The sequence below is a fragment of the Myripristis murdjan genome, chromosome 9, assembly GCF_902150065.1.
Source record: "Myripristis murdjan chromosome 9, fMyrMur1.1, whole genome shotgun sequence".
Taxonomy (NCBI): domain Eukaryota; kingdom Metazoa; phylum Chordata; class Actinopteri; order Holocentriformes; family Holocentridae; genus Myripristis; species Myripristis murdjan.
The window spans coordinates 32,995,977-33,014,778 of NC_043988.1; the positions used below are offsets into that span (position 1 = coordinate 32,995,977).

General features: G+C 44.5%; 1 protein-coding gene across 1 annotated transcript in view; it reads left to right on the top strand.

Annotated features, from left to right (window-relative positions):
• antxr2a (ANTXR cell adhesion molecule 2a) overlaps nucleotides 1–17,647 on the top strand; it is an 84,542-nt gene extending 66,895 nt beyond the window's left edge. The window contains exon 17 of the mRNA XM_030060890.1: nucleotides 17,147–17,647. Coding sequence (XP_029916750.1) covers nucleotides 17,147–17,185 — 39 coding nt within the window. The 3' untranslated portion in view covers nucleotides 17,186–17,647. The remainder of the gene's footprint in view (nucleotides 1–17,146) is intronic.
• The last annotated feature ends 1,155 nt before the right edge of the window (nucleotides 17,648–18,802 follow it).

Sequence of the window (18,802 nt, forward strand, 5' to 3'; positions counted from 1 at the left end):
AGTAAATAAAAAATAAAGAATAATAAAAAATAAAGAATAAAAGATGACACTCGAGATCTAAAGATCTAAGTACCCAATGTGCAAAAAAACAATGTGCAAAAAACAATGTGCAAAAAAACAAAAAAAACAGTGTGCATCGATGTATACAATGTGCATAGATGTGGGCAATGTGCAAATTTACAGTATAAACAGATGATAAATAGATGATAAAAAACCAAAAAAAAAAAAAAAAACAATGTGCATCGATGTTGAGAACGTTCCTGGAGTTCAGTCTCTCCAGGACGACTCGTGAAGGACGTTCGTTCTCCGAGTCGATAATCAGCTCCTGTCAGCGTCTGAGCTCCAGCCGGCAGGAGCTCAGAGGTGATGAACGCTGGAAAGGTCACGGGCCGCCTCTCTCACCCCACCCCCCCCAAGGCGGTGAGGTGATTCAGCAGCAGGGAGGGGGGGGGGCAGAAAGTGAGAAAGGCTTCATACGCCGAGGAGATGTGCGTCTCGTTTGTCAGGTCGGTGGGAGAAGATCAGCAGAAGAGCCTCGGCGGCGACAGAGAGGAGGCGGGGCTGTTTTCCTGGAAGAGCACGGAGGTCGGCTCTGAAGAGAAAACAGATGTAGTCTGTTTTCCTTCCTCGTGCGAGTTCCTTGATCCTCCGTTGTTCGCTGTGTTTGTATTTTGAAAGTTTTTTTTTTTTTTTTTTTTTCTGCTCAGTGAGACAGCAGGGAGGCTGAGACGCAGGCAGAGGGGGAAACAAGCTCCTGACAGATTTTGACTCGATGCCAGACAGAAGATGTGGATTCAGAAATAGTCATCGCACCATATATGAAATCTCTGATTGTCTGTGTTGAAGCCGTCGCTGCTAATACCTCGACGAGACTGCAGGAACATGCCATTAAAGTATCACGCATGGTGTGTGTCATACACCTCTTTAATCTGTTTATACACCAGTTGCCACGATAGAAGTACATTTATCCTGCTTTTCCGCTGTCGTCGTGTGAAAACCATGTAAAAAAGAGAAAAAAAAGTCTTGTTTTTAGCTTTAACTTTGCATTTTTAGTTTATCTCATTAAAGGTTTCATAAGAACCTGCTTAGCCTGCAGTGGAGAAGGTAAATCCACAAATATTAAGTTAAAATAACCAAAGCTGAGATACAAGGTTTTGACCTGACGGTGACATTCCACATGAGCCCCTCAGATAATTCATGTTTTAATATTATACAGTACATAAAAAATTAGGATATTAGACCACAAAGCCACCTTTTCCTGCTGCACTGTATATTTTCAGTCGATGCACAGTAACACATCCTCTGTCTTTTTGCAGCTGTGTGTGTGTGTGTGTGTGCCCTGCGTACATGTGTGTGTGTTTCATAGATTTGCATGTGCAGTAAAATGCCTGTCGTCGCTGGTCCAGTGTGTGCGGCTGCTGTGACCAGCTCATGTCTCCCCTGCTCAGGTCACATTAACCCAGTTCTCACAGCTGCAGCCCATGTTAAAAAAAAAAAAAAAAAAAACACCTCCCCGTCCTCAGCGTGGCTCCAGGCTCCTTCACGCTGTTATATTTCCAGCATCGCCGTCCGATGATCACATTATTTACTGCTTATATTAACATGCGGCTTGATAAGCATATTTTCCTCAGTAGAGCTAACAAGATGTTTTATCGCCGAGCCTTTTCCAGCGAGCGCAGCGGGCCCCTGTTGCTCGATCATATTTACACCCTGTTCGTTTACAGCCACATAAATAACAACTTTTCTCCGCTCGAGATTTAAAGCTGGAATTTTGCTGTAAAATCAAATCTCACTTTGAGCATGAAGACAGATTTTGGAACTGTGAGTTATGTGCCCAGCCTCCTCGGCGTAAATCAGCGGGGGGGGGGAGCTCTGCTAAATAAGCAGAACACCTTTGGGATGCACAGCACTGCACTGGAAATGCAGGGCAGGAGTTAATTTCTAAAATGCACAAGTACAAATTTTTGGACGAGGGAAAGTCATCACCTCACCTCCAGGATGTCAGTAACTCCAATTTTGTGTTATTTTAATTTTGTGCAAACAAATAAAAAAAAAGGAAACTGGTTGAATTCGAAGCTGAAATGCCATCGCACGCCGTGTATTTGTGAAAATATTTCACAGTCACACCAAGAGCAGATTTTGTCGAAAGGAGAGCAGCTGAATGGATGTGAAGCAAAGCAAAGAGCTGCAGGGAAAAAACCAACAAACAACAAAAAACAAAACCAGAGCAGATTAGAAATGAAACTCAAAAGGTGCTGTCATGAAAAGCTGCGAGGACGACGTGGGATTTTTGAAGCATAAAAGAAATGATGCAAAATGTAAATACCTTCGATAATTTGACCTCACATCTGAAAAAGCCTGTCAAACATGGCCGCTCCATAGTGAACGCGTTCCAGTCGCAACTTTTCTGTCTCTCAGGGCGATCCGAGGCGGCTACAGATGTTCACGTATTGACAAAGATGAAACAAGCAAATTTGTCAGAGAGAGAAAAAAAAAAAAAAAAAACGGCTAATTCATCAACCCAGCAATGCAATTATCTCCATTGTGTCTCTGATTAGACAGAATTACCCATTTATTCTTTTTGTTTTACCTTTTGTAATTGTTGTTAATCATGTCAACTGCAGGAAAGCGTCGCATGTTGTTGGCAGTCGGCGCCGGCACGTCATTAGCTGCAAATCTGCATGTTTAATTTGCTGATTAACTCTTTAAGCAGAAAGGAGATCTCTCCCTGGCTAATTGCGTTGTAAGGACCTTACAGTCAATGATTCTCTAATGATACAAATATGAGAGCCGTTGCTGCTTCTTCTTCTTTTTTTTTTTTTTTTTTTTTTTGTTTAATTTGGAAGCAGAGAAACCATTTTTGCCATCATTAAGTAAATGGACAAATATGAATATTCATTGCAAATCAAACCCTGAGGAACAATTAAAAAAATGTAACAATTCAAAATAACAGGCAGGAGAGACAAACACGTTCGATTTGTCAGTTTTTTTTTTCCTTTTTTTTTTTTTTTTTTTCCTTTTTTTTTTTAAATTAATGAATTAATTTATTTTTAGGAATCCAAAGTGCTCCAGTTTCAGGTTAGGGCCGCCCTCATCCAGACTTCCCTTTCACCTCTTGCCCGGGCGCCATGCCAAAGCCATTTCCTCCTGCATTAGTCTCATCAGGGACTTTAATATGTGCCACCCTGTAGGAGGGGAGCCGCCCTGGCACGTGCACAGTGCTGTATCCAAACGACACACACACACACACACACACACACACCGCCTCGTCTTGACAGCTCACTCCAATTACTGGCCCTCCCTGTCGCATGGCCTGCATCTCTGCTCGGAGCAGATCGCATGTGACCCCGTCCAGCATGCCGCTGGTGGAGGGAAAAGAGGGGGAACCATGCAGGGAGCAGGAGTAGTATTTTACACACACACACACACACACACACACACACACAGAGTGGTACACATTCCAAAAATGGAGGCCAATCAAAGAGTTTCATTCCAAAATGAGATATTGAGCGCTTGAAAACATTCCTGCTTACTCTCACAAAAACATTACTGGCATCAGAGTAAAGCACATTGTTGCAAGTGAGTCATGTGAAGACCTTTGTTGTCCAAAATAGTTGCATGAGAATTGAATCATCGGCGTTTCTGAAATATTGACGTATTCATTTTAAGGCCACAAAGTTTCAAATGGACACGTAGTGCTGTGGAAAGAAACAGTCCAATATTATGCAAAAAAATATAATAATAATGAATTAAAATGTCATTGTGATTAAATGTGCAGACAGTGCTGTAAGATTTGCTGTGTCACAAACGGTGAAATCCACTTTACAGTTTAATGAAAGTCTCATTAACTGCCTTCACAGTCAGGAGTGAATCCCAGAGCAACTGATTTTTCATAGGTTTTTTTTTTTTTTTTTTTTTTTTTTTTTTTTTGATGAGGGGGCAGAGAAAGAAAAATACTGAACTTGATCTTGAATCTTAAAACTTCAGTTCTGCGTGAGATTAGAATAAATTAAAAATCTGTCATGCCCAAACACACTCCAGACATACATGCACTTTGAAATGGGAGAAACCCGACAGAAGACACTCTGCTGTGTGTTTGCTCATAAGTGTGTGGTTTAGTTTCATTATGCTGCATTTCCCTTCTTTGATTGTCTTTTTTTTTTTTATTATGTACTCATGTATTTATTTTTTTACATAACCCAATAATTATGATAAATACAGTGAAGTTACTTTGGATGGATTAAATAAAAGCTTCTCATAGTTTGCATTTAAAAAAAAAAAAAAAAAAAAAAACTGACACCAGTAGGAAGTGGCATATGGTCTGCCCACCGTCAGCGCATCTTTGGAAATCAAATAATACTTTTCGTCACAAAGGGTCAAAGTGTGTTTCTCAAAGGTAGCTCGCAGGATTTTCTGTAAAAAATAACACTCACCCTCATGATGTGAGCTGCTGAGCTCTCAAACCGGACAGGAAGACGACAACACACACGTTTTTATTTGATGTGCATTTTGTAATGTGCAAAATGTGCGTTGTGCAGTGTAGAAAACATTTTTGCCAAGTATTTTCTGCACAGCTAAAACCCGAAATTAAAATTATTTACAGCACTGCACATTCCACTTTTTGCATTTTGTGCATAAAAGTGGCTCATATCTTGCAATTTTAAAAAAAAATACATACATACAAATCCCATTTTCTTGATGCTGTGCATGTTTCCTGCTCTGTGTGTAAGAGTACAGGGTAACCACTCTTTAGCTAAACACCCTGGGTTCAATTCCCCCCCTGCTGATGTGTCCTTGAGCAACACACCGAGTCCCTTCCAGCTCCACGGTCGCTGCTTTGCTCTGCACTTTTCTGTATTGGGCTCTGTAGCAAAAAGAGAATTTCTCCATCAGGAATCCATGAAGTGTCACATTATCAGATCATAATTATCATCATTTGTGGCGGGTGGCACCTTTAAAAAAAAACAAAAAAAACCTGAGTTTGGACATTAAATCTGTAGCGGTGAGTTTAATTTCACCTGGCATCGTCACAACAGTCATGTGGTAACAGAGAAACAGCACTCGGCAGATTTATTTCCTTACAATAATGACAATAATGGTAATAATTATCATTTTATTCGTGTAGCACTTTTTAAAACACAGTTATCGTGTGTTTTACGTATATATATCCACACATACAAGTATACATACACAGAGAGAGGTGCGAGTCCTAGTTATAAATAAATAAATAAATAAGACTAAAGTCGACAGGGAGTATTTATAGAAAGGCTAACCTGGAGAAGTGAGTTTCCAGCAGCCGTCAGGGACCCGGACACATTATGTAAGCTTATGTTTTTGGTGTATTTTTGTGTCTTTGGCGGCGTCTCCCCGGCTCTCAGTGGGAGGACAGCGGTGGAGACGGCACACGAATTAAAAGTACAGATGAGCCCACTGGCTCTCGGCGGATGCTGATACGCGGTGGCACCGAGAGGGACAAAATTAACAAATGGCCTCTTTATTTTTGGGTGTGTGTGTGTGTGTGTGTGTTTGTGTGTGTGCGTGTGTGTTTGGGTCTTTATTTTAGAGGAGCTGTGAGCGTCTTAGCGGATCTGAGCTTTTGGGACACTGAGCAGCTGTGCGTCCTCTCTCTCTCTTTTCACCGCTGGAATCGTTTTCGTTCTCATTTCCAGCAGGATGGCAGCGCCGTCGCAGGTTCCCCACACTTTGCAGAGTGTTAAATCAGAGTTTGTACATTTAAAGTCACGTTTGTCGCTGTTAACGGCGACGGTTGTGGCGGTTTTATAAGGAAACACATCAGCTCTGGTTGTAGTCACATACTGTTTGTTTTTTTTTCCCTATTTTTTGGTGCAAACTGTCGCCAACCAGCCGCTGAAAAACCTTTGCAAACCACCTAAAAGGACAATATTCAGAGTGTCGCACATCACCGTACACGCGCCAGTCCCACTTTCCCCCGCTCCTCATGCCGCTCGCATTTCCCGGCATCGCGCAGTAGGCGGGAAGAAAGGCTCAAACCGAGAGAGTACCGCGACCCTTTAAAAGTATCTCAACTTTTTTCAAGCGAGAGAGCAGCGCGGCTTTTCCGCAGCCTCTCCGCGACGAGCTCTTCCTACAAGCATCTGTTTAGCGCTCCCGGCTAAAAAAAGAGGTGCCTGGTGGACACAAGAGCGAAGTGTTTTTTTTTTTTTTTTTTTTTTTTTTTTTTTTGCGAAGCCGTTGCACAACAAACGTTATGTCCGTAGCACATGGCGTAACGTGGGAAACCAAGGGGAGGAATGTGTGTGATTAAAAAAACGTCCAAATGCGAGTCTGTCACCTGTAGCACGGCAATATGGGCGACTTTTGTGGCGCCTACAAGTCGCACAGAAGTAGTATTATATCACAGGGCTGTAATGCAGCTCCTTTTCTTTATGAACAGAGTCTCAGTCAGTCAATTAGATGTAAACCCAGTTGTATAGCAGGGGGGAGGGGTGGGGGCGATTTGGACAAGGCCCGTCTAACACACTTGAGTACATATCGGCCCAGGAACAATCTCTCCTCTGTCTGATCCTCCTGGCACGCGTCCACCCTGATCCACCCACGTCCTCCCTCTTCCTCCTTATGATTTTTTTATCAATCTAAATTCTTTATGCTGCATCGCCGTGGCATCAGCCCCGCTAGAGCAGAGCGCCGCGTTGGCCATACAGTACATTCACACTACAGTTATTTGGACGGCGCTCCGGTGTGGCTCCGTCCCGGTCCCTCGGTTGGATTCTGCTCGTCCATTAGTGCCATCTGTGCCTTCCTGCACCGTCTGTGAGAGCCCCGTCGACGCCAAAACGATTGGCATTTCTCTGGAACAACCAGAGGGACGGTGCCCAGAGCTTTTAGCTGCCAATGATGTGCACTTACTCTGACAAAACCGGAGGAGGGGAGGGCGGCGGGGCGGCGGGCGGGGGGGGGGGGGCGAGCAGGATGCCCAGGCAGGGAACAGCTGCACCTACAGTACCGCAGCATCAACGTTCAAGCTTCACGAGTTGCCACTTATCCTCGGACCAACAGACAACTGATACAGAGTCAGGAGTCATTTTAATATTTACATTTTTAGGTATGAGGCTGGCAGCGTTCTCCACAGTGAGCAGGTAGGTGCCTTGCTGAGGGACGCGCTGACACCACACATGGCTGTTTGGCTGGGAACCACCAGGTCACCCTGCCACGGGAGGCCGGGCCCCGTGTTTTATCACAACCTTATGTTATTTTTTATGTTCCTATCCACGGGTGAGAGAAAACCGTCGAAGGGGTTTGCGAAAGCGAGGCGCCGCGCGTAACCTTTTGCCCTTGGAAATACCGGAGAGTTCACCGGAGAGATCGCTCGCTTTGTTTGGTTTGTCAGAGGCCTCGTACTCAAAAAAGAGCAAAAAAATGAGTTTCTAAACCCTTCAACACTGCAAAAACTCAAAATCTCACCAAGAATATTTGTCTAATTTCAAGTCAAAAGTGTCTTATTTCTAGTCAAAATATCTCATTACACTTAAAATAAGACATGATCACCTCAGAAGTAACTTGTTTTTAGACAATTTTCACTTGTTTCAAGTGAAAATTCGCTTGAAACAAGTGAAAATTTGCTTGTTTCATTGGCACAATTTGCCAGTGGAAAAAGTGAAAATTCACTTGAAATAAGTGAAAATTAGCTAGAAACAAGCAACAAATTTTGCCAATGAAACAAGCAAATTTTCACTTGTTTCAAGCAAATTTTCACTTGAAACGAGAGACAGTTGTCTAATAACAAGTTACTTCTGAAGTGTAATGAGATATTTTGACTAGTAATAAGACATTTTTGACTTGAAATAAGACAAATAATCTTGGTAAGATTTTGCGTTTTTGCGGTGAAGATCAAATTATTGTTGTTTTTTCAGTGCAGTAGGGACGTTGGCAAACATTTCAGCAGGTGTGTGCAGGCTGCATTCATTTTATTTTTCTAAGAATCCAAAAAAAAAAAAAAATCGTAACGTGAATTTCTAAGGTTTGGAAACTCGTTGTTGGCGTTCTTTTCTTTTGGTCTTGGGAAACACGTTCACACTACACAGATTATGATCATGTATGTGTTGAATCGACAGTATGGGTGAGTATGGAGGCCTTCAGCTGGAAAAGCTGGGTTCAAATCCCCAAATTAGTAAGCACCCACCCTACTGAAGTGCCCTTGAGCAAGACACTGAACCCCAGCCACCTCCAGAGTCACTGTTTTGTCGCTGACATTGACTTTTGACCCTGTTGAAGTAGTTTTGACTGAATGACAAGAAATCTTTTGGACTCGTGTTTGATGCTGTATTATGCACATAGAGGGTTTATATTCCATCTGTTTTGTTGTTTTTGTTTGTTTGTTTGTTTTTTTACATGCAGTATTCAGATTCAGTCAGACGTAGACGCTGATTATCCCAGAGACCATCGCAGGCGCCATGTTGGAGCCTCGTTATCCAGCGCCTGAAGCTCCCTCTCTGCTCTGAAACAAAAATAACTCGGCCATTTGGAACTTGAACGGGATCTTGAACCGGAATGTGCCTCAAAATCTTCCCTAGCTCATGTGTGTGTGTGTGTGTGTGTGTGTGTGTGTGTGTGATTTTTTTTTTTCCACTTTGCTGTCAGCTGTAAAAATGCTGCCGTCATGGCTTGGCCTGTCTGCTTAACCTGTAGCAGATATGTTGCTGCTGTCTGGCAGGCTGCTGGTGCTGCATGATGCACAGGAGGGGGTGGGCAGTCACACTATACCAGGTTTTACATTTAGATTTTTAGGCATTTAGCTGAGGCTCTTATGCAAATCAGCGTGCAGTGCTGAGAGTGCGAGCAACCAAATGTAACTAAGATAGAGTCAAAGACGCGACTCCGAAATGATAAATCTCTAGTTTGCTCTCACTCATGTATTTTAAAGGCAATGAAATACAAAACAAACAGAAAAAGTGTCATATAGTTGTTTATGTGTTGTTTACTTACCTGTCTTTCTACTTGTTCATTCAATCAGTCACTCGTTTTACAGAAGAAAAGAAAAAAGGAAGGACGTTCAGGTGTAACCAGGGAAGATAGGTGACATTTTGTTTTTTTTAATAGACGATGGAAGATAACGTAACATCTCTGTTGTCTTAGAAAGATCATCTCAGAGTTCGGGGAAGGTGGCGTGATTGATCCACAACAACCGAATTAAAGGCACAATCCGATAAAATGTCAATCAAAGTATTAAAAGCATAAAAGTAATTCTACACCATCAGATAATAAAAACACAATATCAACAAAAAAAACAAACAAAAAAAAACAATACAATCGAATACTAGACTTACACGGTAAGGAATGAATCCAGTAAAAGCGCGTTTAAAGGGGAACCCACTGGAGCATCTCGGGCTACATTTAGGCTCATATGGAGCTAAAAAGATCACCGATGCACCAAGGGGCCGGGGCCGGATAAAAGTGATGGTCATAATCTTAAAATTAGTTCTAAAACACACAAGCAGCCAGTGCGATGAAGCGTAAATCGGGATTTTACGCGCTCTTTTGTTGGAATTCGTCAGGAGTCTGGCGGCGGCGTTTTGAAGTCGCTCAAATCACTTGTTTACGTCGTCGCTTGGACCCAAGGAAGGTGAGCGATCACTTTCTGGAAGCCAATGGGGATCTAAATGAAGAATTAAGAATAAAAAATGAAGAAAGGGCCGGACCGGTGTAGCATCAGGCTGAGTTCACGCCGAGCGGAGTGTGTTTGTTGGATTCGATCAGGTGAAACCGACGCTGTTTCACCTCAAACTCATCAAATCACTGAGGATGGACTTGGTCTCCATTCGATTCAACGTGCATTGCGAGTGAGGACGCAATCCGAACCAAATGCAGGCAATAAGCCCAAAATGCAAGGGCTGATGGGTAGAGGCAGATAGACGCTGACACCCGATAGCCGGCGGTTCACTCCGGCTTTGAAAGTCAAGCATAACAAACCGCAGTGAGGCTCATGCGCTCATATTTCATTACGTGTTCTTAACTTTTATGAGCGCCAGGGAAGGTGAGTTACGGTGGAAAGCGCAGACAAGTCCATGATGCCCAGCTTAAGTTACAGGGACTGAGAATCCACCCGAAATCTCTAATCTAGAGGGAATACAGATTACCAAAGTGTGTGTTAAAGTCCATGTGAGCCTTGGTCTGCATGCAAAGGTGCACACTCTGGTTCAGACCAAAGAACCAAAGAACTGCAGGTGCTCGTCTTCTCGGTGAAACATCCTCTGACGGCATGTCGACCATATGCTGCCGCCCTGCCAGCATAACTTTTTAGTGCGAGCCATCCCTCACTCGTTCACCGCCTCCCCGGGTCAATCAAGCAGCCATCAGAGCTTGATTGCGGATCGTATGCCACATTATTCACGCAGGAGTCCTCGTGTTGCTGCCTGAGAGGCCCCGCGCTGTAAATACGGTGTCAGAGGTGGGATTTTTATATCCCCCCCGTAAATTACGACGGCAAATCTCTGGTGAGCGGCGTCTTGTTATTACAGGGGATCTGAATTATGAGGATTACCGCCGTGGCTAAATAAATACTAACATTAAATACTAGCATTACTACGCAGCCTCGGGCCCAGGATGAGGCTTACTTTAGCCGATACCTGGCAGCTGCAGCCGGCTGCACGCGGCATCCACTTTATTAAGAAGCTGCAAAGTTTGATTTTTTTTTTTCCTCCATATTAGACGACAACATAACATCCACACTGTGTTTCTGCTGGTTGCGGCTTCATGGAAGCAACATCACACTGACGCTGAGTAAAACATTCAAAGCCAGGATGCCATTGTTTTGTGGCTGCAGCATCCCGTCATATTCATTCATTCAACCTTTATTTATTCTCGAATGGACATTGAGGTTACCCTCAAGCGCATTAAAAACAAAATAACACATGCATAATAATAATAATAAGAAAATCATTTAAAACAAATACAATCAGAAACACAGTGTTCTGAGATTCAAGTCTTAAACTCTGCATATCATATCATTATCATATAGAAGATACCCGTATGTCTTGTGCATCATTTTAAACTCATTTCCCTGTAATCCAGGAGCACACGTTTGGTGTCTTTGGAAACATCCGGGTCTCCACTAGAATTTAAAATAAAGTTCTGTCGGGTCGAGTAAAGCTCGGCCATGCAGCCTGCATTTGTGACGATGAACCCACCGCTTGCACCGGAGCCCCTAAAGAGTTTAAATCAAATCAACACCACCTTCCCGTGTGTTATTCTTTTGTGATCTGCTGTCAGGAGGTGAAGCTAAAAGAGTGAAGATCCCAGTGGATGGAGATTTTGTGGTGAATTTCAATCCGAAGTCGTTGCCTCTTTCCAGCGTTCTCCAAGATATCTGCTAAACTTCACAGCAGCGAAAGGAGTAACTGACTTTTTTTTTTTTTTTTTTATTTTCTCTCCTCCCGTGTACCTTATGTGCTTGTATAATCTTTATTCATCTCTTTTACTATGAGAAGAAATGCCCGAGTTGTCAGCGGGCATCATGTATTTGGCCGAGTCTCAGGTGGCTCTGATTTCCCAGCAGGCCAGATGGCAGTGCTATGTGGGCAGCGTGTGGACGAGGGGCTGTGAGAAGAGGGCCGGCCTCATGTATGGAGGATTGCTCACACTCTGGCACTCTCCTCTGTCCCCTTGCAGCTGTGCCTCTCCCTCCATCTTGAACTTTTAAGTTGTTCAATATGTGGCAGAGGACACGGAGTAAAGCGGAACACATGTCTCGTGGCTGAGGCAGGGATTCGTCAGGCGGCGTCTGACGGTGGGCTCGCCGCCGCCGCCGCCGCTCGCCGGGAGTTTTGTTGCTCATTAAAGTCGCCTGGTGGCTCGAGAGAGGCGGCGGACGCTGATTTGATAACGGCTCGGCTCTCGTTGCGTTGTGCGCTGCTGCTGCGTCGTGGCTTTCGCTCGCTAAGACGTGTCCAAAAGGCGCTTCCACTGGGTTTGGGATCTTGTGCTCATGTGTAGAACAAGATTTTGAGCTCTGCAGTGCACGTTGCATCACTGAAAAGTCCATCAGCCTTATGCATTTGGCTCCAAGAAATGAGCATAATTACATTTATTTACAGTTTGTCTCAGAAATCACATTGAAACCATGAGGCCAAGTGCTTGGAAACATGGATAGAAACACACATAGGCATGTATTTTGTCTGTTTATCTTGCAGCTATCCCATCTCACATTTTAGCATCTCTCAACAAAATACTGGACTTTCCCTTGTAACGTCTGATGGCTAAAAAGAGTGCAAGCATGATTTTTGTGAATATACGGAGTGAGACTGCAGCTGGGGGTTTAACCATCCTGCAGTGGAAACACGAGGCTGGTACATCAGCTCTATCTCCACTCCCCAATATGAGTTTGCTGTCCTACACATTAAATTAACATTTTGTCAATACAGTGAACAAGTATTGGAATAAGTTGAGGAGCGCTGTAGTCGGCCCGTTCCTGTTGGATTAAGTAAGCCCTAGATTAACGAAGCTACTGTATAGGCAGCAAAGCCCTAATGTGGAGGGGAAAAAAAGTCTCTGTTCTGGTGATAAAATCTTTCAAAGCCCGTAGCTTATCATTGCAAAATAAGCATCTTGCAACTGGATTACAACTCTCATGCTCGCAAGCGTTTTCACACCACGGTCCAGATGGGAGATTCATTCTGCAACCTAAATGGATGATTTATCGTGCAACTTCTTGATATGATAAATGTGACAAACTATACAATCAATTAATACGACAAGCCAATACAAATATTTGGAAGGCAGCTCACTCGCTATCAGCTGTGTTTATTTCCAGATATTTGTCTCCCAAAAGTTGCCGGGGGAGACGTGTTTAAAATTTGTTCTGAGCAGGCGTCGTGAATAGATAAGCACACACTAAATTAATTTTCTGTGTCGGTTTTGATTTTTAGAGAAGTCGAAAAACAGACGAGTGGATCTCAAGCCGCAGACGAGTGCGGTTTGCTGGGTCTGAGGCTCCTCTCTGTCTCCCACTAACCCACCAGTCTGCACGCTGGGAGTCCCAGTAGCACTGCATGGGAGTGAGTCTCATCCAGAATGAGTTGGTGTTCAAATGTGGTGGTGAAAGGAGAGTTTTGCACAATCCAGATTAAAGCAGGTGCACAGAAACATTGAGATACACCTGTGCACAATGAGAGGAGTCCGTGATGAACGAAAACGTGAATTTTGCTCACCGTCCGTCTGTCTGGCACGATGGAGGACGAGGACGGCTGCAAACTTTCATGCACACTGAAGATGTCAGATTCGAAACATTTTCCAAATCTTGCAGGATTTAATGTTTTCGGCGCATGCCAACGCTCGGATTACATAAAGTTTCACACAAACTTACTGCTTGTGTCAATAACAGAGACCAAGTCCTTGTTTGTTTTAGGGAATTACTCGATTAACTGCGAGATAGTTTTGCAAGAAATGGCATTTAAATCTATGCACTCAATAAAAACAATATTGTTGACTTTGCTATAAGCTGTTAGTATGAAACAATATTATGTTTTTGCAAAAAAAAAAAAAAAATGTTTTTGTTAGGTCACATGGCCTTACAGATTTTGTGAATGAAAGGGATTAAAGGGATTTTGTTCCAAGTCAAAAGAAGAAAGTAGTGCAGTAGAAATGGCTTTTAGATCCTGCAACTCAAAGGATTTTAATGAAGTTTATGAGCCAAATCAGAAAGAAAATCAATTTGTTCCTTTTATCTCATTATTGTTCACAACCTTAGGTAAAATAGTGGCAAGTTAGTATTCAAGAATAAAACTGATTTTGCATGACACTGTCTGATGACACGTGTCATTCATTAATACATACATACATTTTCTATAATGATATTCTACATTTTTTCATGCGTTTGGCTCAAAGATTTCCACTAGTAGAAGCAAAACTGATCCTCGGGACTTTGAAGGATATCATGTTCACAAGCAGTATTTTAAAGCCCATAATTGTTATTGACCGTGCCTTAAATCCTGTTTTGTTGCAGTGTTTTGTCACAAGAAAAGGCCCGTACAATAGGAGGGACTTTGGCCCGAGCTCTTAGGTGCCACTGTCTGTTTCCTGGATCTCACTCTCGTGTGCAAGACAGCTCCTCGGGGAGCTGCAGCGCTGGGGGAATCAAGCTGTTCAGAGCGCGAACAACAAGCGATGAGATGCAAAAATCACACGCGGGCTCCACTTCTGGAGCTTTGCCTCAAGTACAAGCCAACAATCGCAAGTGACAAACATGTTGTATGAGGACTGGGCAAATGTGGACCTCTGCAGCTCCTGTCAACACAGAGAGAGGGCCGCTGACACGGCGTCGGCTCGCGAGGCTAAACCTCCGGTCAGATAGGCAGAGCACATGCTGTTTGGAGACACCAACATGTCAGGCACCCGAAACACGCGTGCAGCTGGCACCGGCCGCTCTGCGTGTTTGAGAATTTTGCAGAAAGAAAACAGTTTGAGAATAATTTTGTTTCTCAGTGAGACTTACTCGATTAAATAAAGGTTAAATAAATATATTTTAAAAAATGAAGAATCGTGATTTTGGCTGCATTTTTTCATTATTTCTCTCAGTTATCGTCTTAAATGCCTCCCAAAAAAAAAAAAAAAAAAAAAAAAAGCCACCCTTTGTTCTGAAGTGGAGTCGCTCTTGTGGTTGTGTGTTGTGTGTGAGTTCACGGGCGGATCAGCCACGGGCGCGATTAGCATCTCCCCTAAAGTTTTGTTTGACATAATTAAAAACTTCACCATTCAATATATTTCCATTTGTTCCAATACAAACCCAATGGAGTGACTGTAATGAACCTTATTAATCACAGTCTCCATTTGGAAGACGGTGCCTCTCTCTGACCCCCCGCCCCGCCCGAATCCCTGCCCCCCCCCCCCCTCCTGTCTCTTCACCTATCCATCTCTGCACCTTACTCATCCGCCCGTCTATCTGTAGTCACGCTCCCGTCCGTCTGATGAGATTTCACTGACATTCCATGCTGACATATTCAGACTATTGTTCTGCCGCTCTGGGTGGCACAGGTGGGCCGCCGTCTCTCCAACATGGCCCAGTTACAAGGCGGCGCTCCCTGCCAAGTCAGGCCTCACTCATCCGGGAACGGGGGACCTGGAATGGGTTTGACCGTATTGTGCTGCACCTGCTTAGCCCTCGCACCATATCCCCCCCTGCCTCCCCCGGCCCAGCCCGCTCTGCTGCTACCGAGCGCTCTGCAGCTTTTTTTTTTTTTTTTTTTTCCCCTTCCCAAAGTCTCCGCGCCTTAAACCCGCAAAATCCACAGAACTTAGCCGCTCTGATGGCCGCGGCCAAAACAGCATCTGATGTGCCTTATTTGTTGACTGTGTGAGATTAGTTGCAGAGGGTACACGTCGAGGGGCTTTACCATGCAGAGACGGATCAAAGCCCCCCGCCGCCGCCGCCGCCGCCACCGCCACCAAACCCCCTCCAGTCTTGCCAAATAATGAGAAATGGAAGATTCTCCAGCTTGTCTAAAGCCCCTAGTCACAGTCGGTCCGTGCACACAAGCGGCGCCGCGCAGCCAGACTGTAGTGCAGATACTGTCGGAGCTCCCACGCCAGATTAAAGCACACAGCTCCAAGTGGCTGCTCAATTCTGCACAGAGGATCCAACTGACTGGGGGGTCACTTGTGTGTGTGTGTGTGTGTGTGTGTGTGTGGAGCCGCACGACTGATGGCATCCACCTGGAGCCGGCGAGGCCCCGCGCTCTGCAAGAATGCGCCTCTGTCGTCTCGGCAGGCGGAGACGCGCAAATCAGAGATGTGTTTGAAACATTTCGTGCGTTTTTTTGACACAAGTCGGGTGAAAACAACCCGAGATCAGACTCTGAGAGAAATTCAGACGCCATTAAAGACGCGAAGAGGGAGGTTTCACGCTTCTCCTCACGAGTACCGTCATGCATCGCGGCTAGAAAACACCGTAACCACACAACGGCCAACACACACACACACACACACATGCATGCATGCACGCACAGAGGCAAAAACTTTCATTGTACTCTCGCCGGTTGCCGCGGCCGGTTGCCGAGGGCGCTGCTGGACGGGGAAACGTGCAAACAAACGCCCGCGCCGTTTATTATGACACGCGATGTCGTAATGACGGCGAGGGATTACACCGTCCAAACACGGGAGGCCAATCTGGCCGCGGCGTGGACAGTCAGCCTTGACGATCAGGTGTGGACAGCCAGAGAGAGAGAGAGAGAGAGAGAGGGAGAGAGAGAGAGAGAGAGAGAGAGGGAGAGAGAGAGCGAGGGCTGGCTGCTGCAGATTCGCTGTGCTAGAGCTCCCTCTTGGTGCCAGTGTGTTGGTGCTCAGGCCGTCCTGCTCGCAGCACCCGGAGACGCTCAGACAGCTGCCTGGACCGCCGTCTGCTGTGGACCAGGACACACACACACACACACACACACACACACACGCACGTCCACCCCCACCCAGCAAGTGCAGGGAGCGCCCAGTTGAGGGACTAAATTGAGATGTTGTTTACGTGTGTGTGTGTGTGTGTGTGTGTGTGTGTGTGTGTGTGTGTGGGAGATGCAGGAAGGTAGCGAGGGAACAGGAATCTCATCTCGCCGCTTCATCTGACTTTGCTCGAAATAAATTTTTCAGCCCAGTGGATGAATGAGTCGCTTTATTTTTATTATTTATATTTTTATTTTTATTTTTATTTATTTATTTTTATTTATTTTTTTATTAATTAAAAATCCCTGCCAGCCAGCATGGCCAAATTGCTGGGCATTAATGCATCTGCAAATGTAGTGTTTTTAATGTATATTTGAATTTTTTTTTTTTTTTTTTTTTTTTTAATATGGCTGTTCATTAGAACGCTGTTTCTGATGAAATACTGTCTCCTTTAGTCTGTCGTATATTTTATTAGAAGATTTTTTTGTTATCTTTGAAATATTTGTGTATTAAACAGTAAATATAAAAGTATAAGTATTAAATTTAAATTTTGCAGGAATTACATTATTTGTACATATTATGCTTTCTAAATACATTTGTGTTCAATCTTTGGATTTATTCTGTGGAAAAACTGCAATTAAATAATCGATTACAAGGTGCGTCTTAATTATTTAATAATTTTAATAAGAGCGTTGATAACATCTCTCTCTCTCTCTCTCTCTCTCTCTGTGTCTGTCTCTCATTTCAGGGCCGGTGTATTAATTTCAACCGTGTGCCGCATCATTAGAGGAGAGGGGCTCCTGTCTGGAAACCGTCGTGTGCTTCTCGCTGCGGACAAAACAAAAGAATTTCAGGTTTTTTTTTGAAGATCCCTCGTTTCCAAAACCACTAAAGCACCGTCTGTCCGCTCCCTCTCTCCGTTTCGTGCGTCTCCCTTCACTTCCCCTTTCGGTTCTCTCTGCCCTCGGAAGTCGCACGCTCACAGGAACATCTGAATATTAACACACAATCATCATGTCCTTTATTTTTTCTAACATTTTGTTATTATTATTATTATTGTTAAACACAAGTCAAAGCGTGAACGCGGGCCGACCCAGAGCGTGCCACTCACATCGAGTTAGCTTTTCGTGCGCACCAAAGGCTTAACATATTCTGACCATATTGTGCCTTCTGTGAAAAACCTAATTTCATGGACACAGACGGAAGCTATCTGAAAAACACACAGGAAAAAAAAAAAAAAAAAAAAAAAAACAGGGAGAAAGGGGCTCTTTGCCTTTGGCGTGGAAGTAGGAATAATCCCAGTGGGGCTCACAAGTGCAGAAGTCCGTTGCCTTTTGGCAATGTCTCGTCACGAATCCTCTCCAAGTTGAGCGCTGCTGCACGCCCGGCGGCCGCCCTCTGACTGCCTCTCCTGTCATTTTAACACTGAGAAGTGCACACGCATGACAAATTGTAGACAGGATGCCCCAAGGTATTGGAAGGCACCAAGTCTTTGCCCTTTAGTTTTTTTTTTTCTTGTTTTTTTTTTTTTTTTTTTTTTTTTTTTCCGAAGACACCTTCCTTTCATTATGCACTCAGGACAAGGAAATTAATAGAGCGTTATTCCACCGCGGGACAGCCTCGTGACCACGATGATCTCCAGCTAGGTTTGAGGGATTGATGCCTCCAGACCTTGACATGGCGCTTGGTGTTTTTTTTTGCCCCTGTTTCCGTGCAGTCTGCTCTCTGCTCGGCTAGGCGCAGCACATCAGAGCCCGTAAACAGGCCCGTCGGCTCAGGCCTTTAAGATACAGATCCAGCTGTCTCGACACTCCGACGCCCACCGTCTCAATTCTCCGAGGGTTCCCCCGCCGCGTCACAACCCACTAGTCCTCTCCGGCACCAGAATATCAAAGTTTAATTAAAATAATTAAAGGCAACAGCAAGCAGCAGCCTGTGAAGAGTTGGCTGTCTCTTTTTTATGCCTTTTGACATTGAATGACCTATTACTGTATCATTCAGAGGGAAAAAGAGGACACGGCGCCATGGTGACGCCGCACCACGGCCACAACGCAAACCCAAAGCAACGGATGCGACGGACGGATAAGTATTGTTCATTTCCAGAAATTATGTTACCAGGCTCGCGGGGCCCGCCCCCCCCCGACCCCTCACCCAAAATGAGGGGATATACATCTATATATATTGTAGATTTCTCAAGCGCGCTGTCATGACGCCAATCCCAAATGATGTTAGTGCGAGTGGAAACACTGTGGGGGAGGAAAGGGGGCAGCAGCTGAAGAAAAAGGCTCGAACGATCCAGTCACTTTGGATTCGCCGCCTCAGATGCAAAATGGATATTCGAGTCGAAACCTGACAAAGCGCGCCGGCTTTGACGGGAAGCGGTATAGACAATGACCAGTGGCTG